Here is a 4,602-nt window from a genome sequence, read left to right as displayed (position 1 = left end):
TAAAATTTATAAAATGACACTGGCAATAATCTCGCTCAAGTATTACAATTCATAATATCATCTCTTCCTAGAGAAATTAGCATATGTGTAATAAATTAAAAAGATAAGTATAATTATTCACTTAATAAAACAAAATAAAATTCATGCAAATATAGAAAAAATAAAAAAAAATAAATAAATAAATAACCATAGCAACCTCTTAAAAGTGGAGGAGTGGTCGAATCAACATTAAATGGAAATTACATATGTATCTGCAACTATACTGAAAGAGTGAATCTCTAATAAATTTGTGACATAAAGTCATAAACTCAGTGGCAAGAGAAGAGAGGAAGATGTTAGAGCCAGAATTGCCATGTTCTAATAATATTACAAGACCACATGCAACTGCAATGTCAGACAACTGAACGTGGACTCCATGGCCTACCATTCATTAATAATTTTTCTTTTTTTATTTTTCTCTTTTAATACTATGAAGTTAGTTTTAACATCTTTGGGTGGGAGAGATCTTCGTTTGAAATCTTTAATCCATTTTGAGACCGCTCCAACTCAACTTTCTTTCTAGTCTTTTTTCCATGATCTTCTTTTGAGTTTATTAATAAAAGGAAAAGTCTAGGGCCAGTAACTTTGTTAAATTCTGGCCAGCATATAATCAGTAAAGAAAAGTGAGTCATTGGATAAAATCTCACACCATTAAAATTATCTTTGATGGCTACAAATCACAAAAGTTGCTGCCCTTAGCATTCCTCAATGTTATAAACAATATTATTGTCTGTGTTTCTAATCAAATAATGCTCAAGATTGTATGCTTTTAAGCTATAAATTATTGAATTAAATATTTTTAGTTTTTTACTAACATAATTCATGTTTCTTAAACAGCAAAGAAAAAAAAAACTGATTTTACACCTAATCAATAATGATAGTTAAAATGCGTAGAGACCACATTCTAATCAATGACAGATTGAGTGTGTAAAAATAATACATCTGTTTAAAAATATAAATAAGTGAATATTTTAACGATAATATCTTTTAATAAAGATTACCTCGTAAATTGTTAAATAATTCAGTTAAGCATGTAAATTTATCTAACGATTTACAATGTAATTTTTATGTGAAGACATTATCATTAAATTATTCACCATACAGAAAATAATTAAACTTTTTTCTTTTTTTTTAGTTAATATATTCATTATGCAAGGTTTTTTCTTTTTTTGGGTCAAATAGATTGGATGACCCCAATCATAATAATTACAAACTCACCCACATTATATTATATATACAATATTTAAGAATTTTATCCACTACTTGATCAGTTGGCCTATAGTCAAATCTGTTTCAAACTCGAATATACTTATTGCAAGACATACATGATGACTATTAAAGTAATGTTTTTTTTTTTTGGGTGACTACTAAGTAACGCTTTGCCTCGATTATTCAACAGAGGTGTTTATGGATCGAATTCGATCCGCATATCCGTAGTATTTATTCGAATCCGATCTGAAATTACGAATATTGATCCAATTTATAAGGCTGTTGGATCGGATTGGATTTGATTCGCACACTAAGGGAATCGGATTGCGGATTTTATGAAAGTATCCGTATATCCGCAGATCCACAAAAATAAATAAAAATGTAGATATTTTTTTATTTTTTATTTCAACTAATAATGATCATATATGTTGTATTATTTTATTTTAATAATTTTAATGTGATCGAATTAGATTTTAAAAGGTTTGGAATTCTGATATATGACTACTAAAGTAACGCTTTGTTTTTGTACATATGACAACTATAGTATATGGGTGTTTCATTTTTCTCGGCCCTAAAAGTGTGATACATAGGCTTTTCTAGTTTAGGATTTGGGCTTCTTAGTCAAAAGTCAAAACAAATCCAATAACAGATTTTGTGTTTTGGGTTGAAGCTTAACATGTGATGTTGACTAACTACAACATTGGGCCCATTTACTGTTATGACTCAAATATCTTACACAATTAACCAAAAAAAAAATTTATGTAAAATAAAGGCCTAGGAGGCTAGGACCCTAAGCCCTAGAGTAGGGACAACATGATATAAGCTTGGATCATAGAAGTAGCTCTCGTTTCTCTTCTTTTGCTATTGATTTGATTATTCTCCGAGACAGGGAGAGAGTCAGAGGCAAGTGTCTTTAGAGTCCCGAGTGAGTGAGTGTCGAGTCCTCAGGTAGCTGAATAACAGCTGAGAAATGATGATTTCCTGCAATTAAGGTAGGTCAACTACAACCTTAACCAATTTCTCCAGCATACTTCCCTTCAATGTGACTGCCCCAGACATCATAACCCTTTTGTTTTTCCACCAAAGTTTGGAACTTTAATTTTTATTTTTTTGTTTCTTCCAGCAAGTGCAAGGATTTTATGTGCATGTTCATTGTTTGTCAAAATGTCTGAGTTGGGTTGAACACCCAAATAAGCAAGATTCCAACTTCATATCAAGCTGTACACATAGTTGCAATATCCAAATACTGAGAGTCACAAGCCACGTATTCTAGAATGTACTGGGTTAACTTCCAAATCTGTCATAGTAGTGATGCTATCGAGATCCCCAAAATCCTACCTTTACCTTCTTCCTCTTCTTGTTCTTGTTCTTCCCCTTACAAGAAACAATTAGAATGAACCCTGCAGTGATTTTCATCATAGTGATCTTAGCTATTGTGTTCTTGATCTCTGGTATCATTCAATTGGTTGTTAGATTCCTTATGAGGCAAAGGTCCTCTTCTTCGTCAATTATACAATCAAATAGGTTCCCTGACATGTCTGAACCTGATGCATACCAGAGACAGTTACAGCAACTCTTCCATCTCCATGATTCAGGCTTGGATCAGGCCTTCATAGATGCTCTCCCAGTTTTCTACTACAGAGAGATCATAGGTTTGAAGGAACCATTTGATTGCGCAGTTTGCTTATGTCAATTCTCAGAACAAGACATGCTGAGATTGCTTCCACTTTGTAACCATGCTTTTCACATTGACTGCATAGACACATGGCTCATGTCTAATTCAACTTGTCCCCTTTGTAGAGGGAGCCTCTATGATCCAGGGTTTGCATTTGACAACCCAGTTTATGAATTTGAGGGTCCAATAAGGGAAGATGGGGTTTCAGGGAGTGGTGTTGGTGTTGGTGTTGGTGAGGCTGGTTCTGCTAATAACAAACATGGAGAAAGTCACATAATGAGTGGGAAAAGGGTGTTTTCTGTTAGGCTTGGGAAATTCAGGAGCTCAAATAATGGTGAAGGTGTGGTCATGGGAAGAGGTGAAGGAGAGAGTAGTAGTAGCACAAGTAATTTTGATGTGAGGAGGTGCTTCTCAATGGGGTCTTTTCAGTATGTGGTTGCTGATTCAGATTTGCAAGTGGCTTTATGCCCTGACACCAGTGGCAGTATGAGAAAATTGAAAGGAAGATTAGCTCCACAGTATGGAAATTCTTCTTCCATTGATGGGGATATTGAGGGGGAAAAGATCAACATTGCTAGAAAAGGTGAGAGCTTTTCTGTTTCAAAGATTTGGCTATGGTCTAGGAAGGATAAGGTATCAAATTCCTCACCAGAAATTCATTTGGGTAATTCTCATGTCACTGCAACTTTGCATGGATGAATAGAGGGATCAAGGTACATGAAACTGCTCAGATTTAGAACATATTTTCAATGAGTTCACTCTCAGATCTTTCATACTTTGATTATACTTTTTTACTGATAATACTTGTAAATTATGCTACAAACATCAATTGAGAATCTATGTCCTTTGGGTGAGAGTTCAGAGTTAATTTCTAGTTTTTGTTAGGAAAAGCATACTTTTTATTTATTAATAATATTATTTTTTTATTTGTTTTTTTTTTTACAAAATCCTATTTCTGTAGAAGTAGCCATCTGTTTTGTTCCTGAATTTCGAGAAAAGCTATACTTGGTTGCTTGAATGAAGAAAAAAAGAAAAGCTTTGCTTGTTGTGGTCTTATGAGGAAAATGAAGAGACAGATCAATGTAGTGATTAGCAAAAAAACACAATGACAAGAGATGATTTCAACAGTATTTTAGAATGTGGTCCCTTGGTGCCATGTGATGTTTTTATTTCAGTGACAAAAGTGATATTTATCAGCAATTTCTTGCAATGAGTAAGAAAGAAACTAAAGTGTAAGTGTCAAACTAGGAGTTGCTTTTTGGATGCTTTGGTTTTCTGCGGAGGCATGCTTTTATTTTAAACTTGTTTGGGTTAAAAAGAAGTGAAAGAAAACAAGCAAAGCGTTCTTCCATTCCTTTTCTATGTCATGGTTAACATTTTGATCATTATTAATATGAAAAGATGGGTGGAAAGTAAGTCAAGGAGTTTTTTCCTTATGTTCTACCAATCTAATTATTACACATTTCTCTTTTTCAAGTTTTGGCTAATAGCGTCTCCCTTCATATTAGGATGAAGGATTGTTTAGTTTTATTAGTTGTTTTTTTAGTGTTAAATCTAAGAAGGTACTAGTTGAAAAGCAAGGGAAAATAGTTAACTTTCACACAAATTATCTAGGTTTGTTTCTAAGAACAGGACAAGACAACTAATGGACAGAAACACAAAATTTTGTGTTGTTGTAT

At 33.2% G+C, this 4,602-nt stretch overlaps 1 protein-coding gene across 4 annotated transcripts; it reads left to right on the top strand.

Moving 5' to 3' along the window:
• On the top strand, positions 2,077-4,335 carry LOC107631455 (RING-H2 finger protein ATL47-like). Of its 4 annotated transcripts, none has more exons than XM_021119660.1 (2): positions 2,077-3,636; positions 3,891-4,335. In XM_021119660.1, exon 1 carries the CDS (start codon positions 2,642-2,644, stop codon positions 3,620-3,622), a length of 981 nt encoding a protein of 326 aa, XP_020975319.1. In that variant the 5' UTR covers positions 2,077-2,641; the 3' UTR covers positions 3,623-3,636; positions 3,891-4,335. The 4 variants fall into 4 exon arrangements, with proteins under 4 accessions (XP_020975319.1, XP_016190392.1, XP_016190391.1 ...); XM_016334906.2 differs by having other exon boundaries at positions 3,888-4,335; XM_016334905.2 differs by having other exon boundaries at positions 3,885-4,335.

This window comes from Arachis ipaensis, chromosome B03, assembly GCF_000816755.2.
Source record: "Arachis ipaensis cultivar K30076 chromosome B03, Araip1.1, whole genome shotgun sequence".
In the NCBI taxonomy this organism is placed as follows: Eukaryota; Viridiplantae; Streptophyta; class Magnoliopsida; order Fabales; family Fabaceae; genus Arachis; species Arachis ipaensis.
This window is presented reverse-complemented; position numbering and strand designations above follow the sequence as displayed.

What these genes read in the sequence shown, in the direction of transcription:
- LOC107631455 (XM_021119660.1), top strand. Translation starts at nt 2,642, where the DNA reads ATGAACCCTGCAGTGATTTTCATCATAGTGATCTTAGCTATTGTGTTC.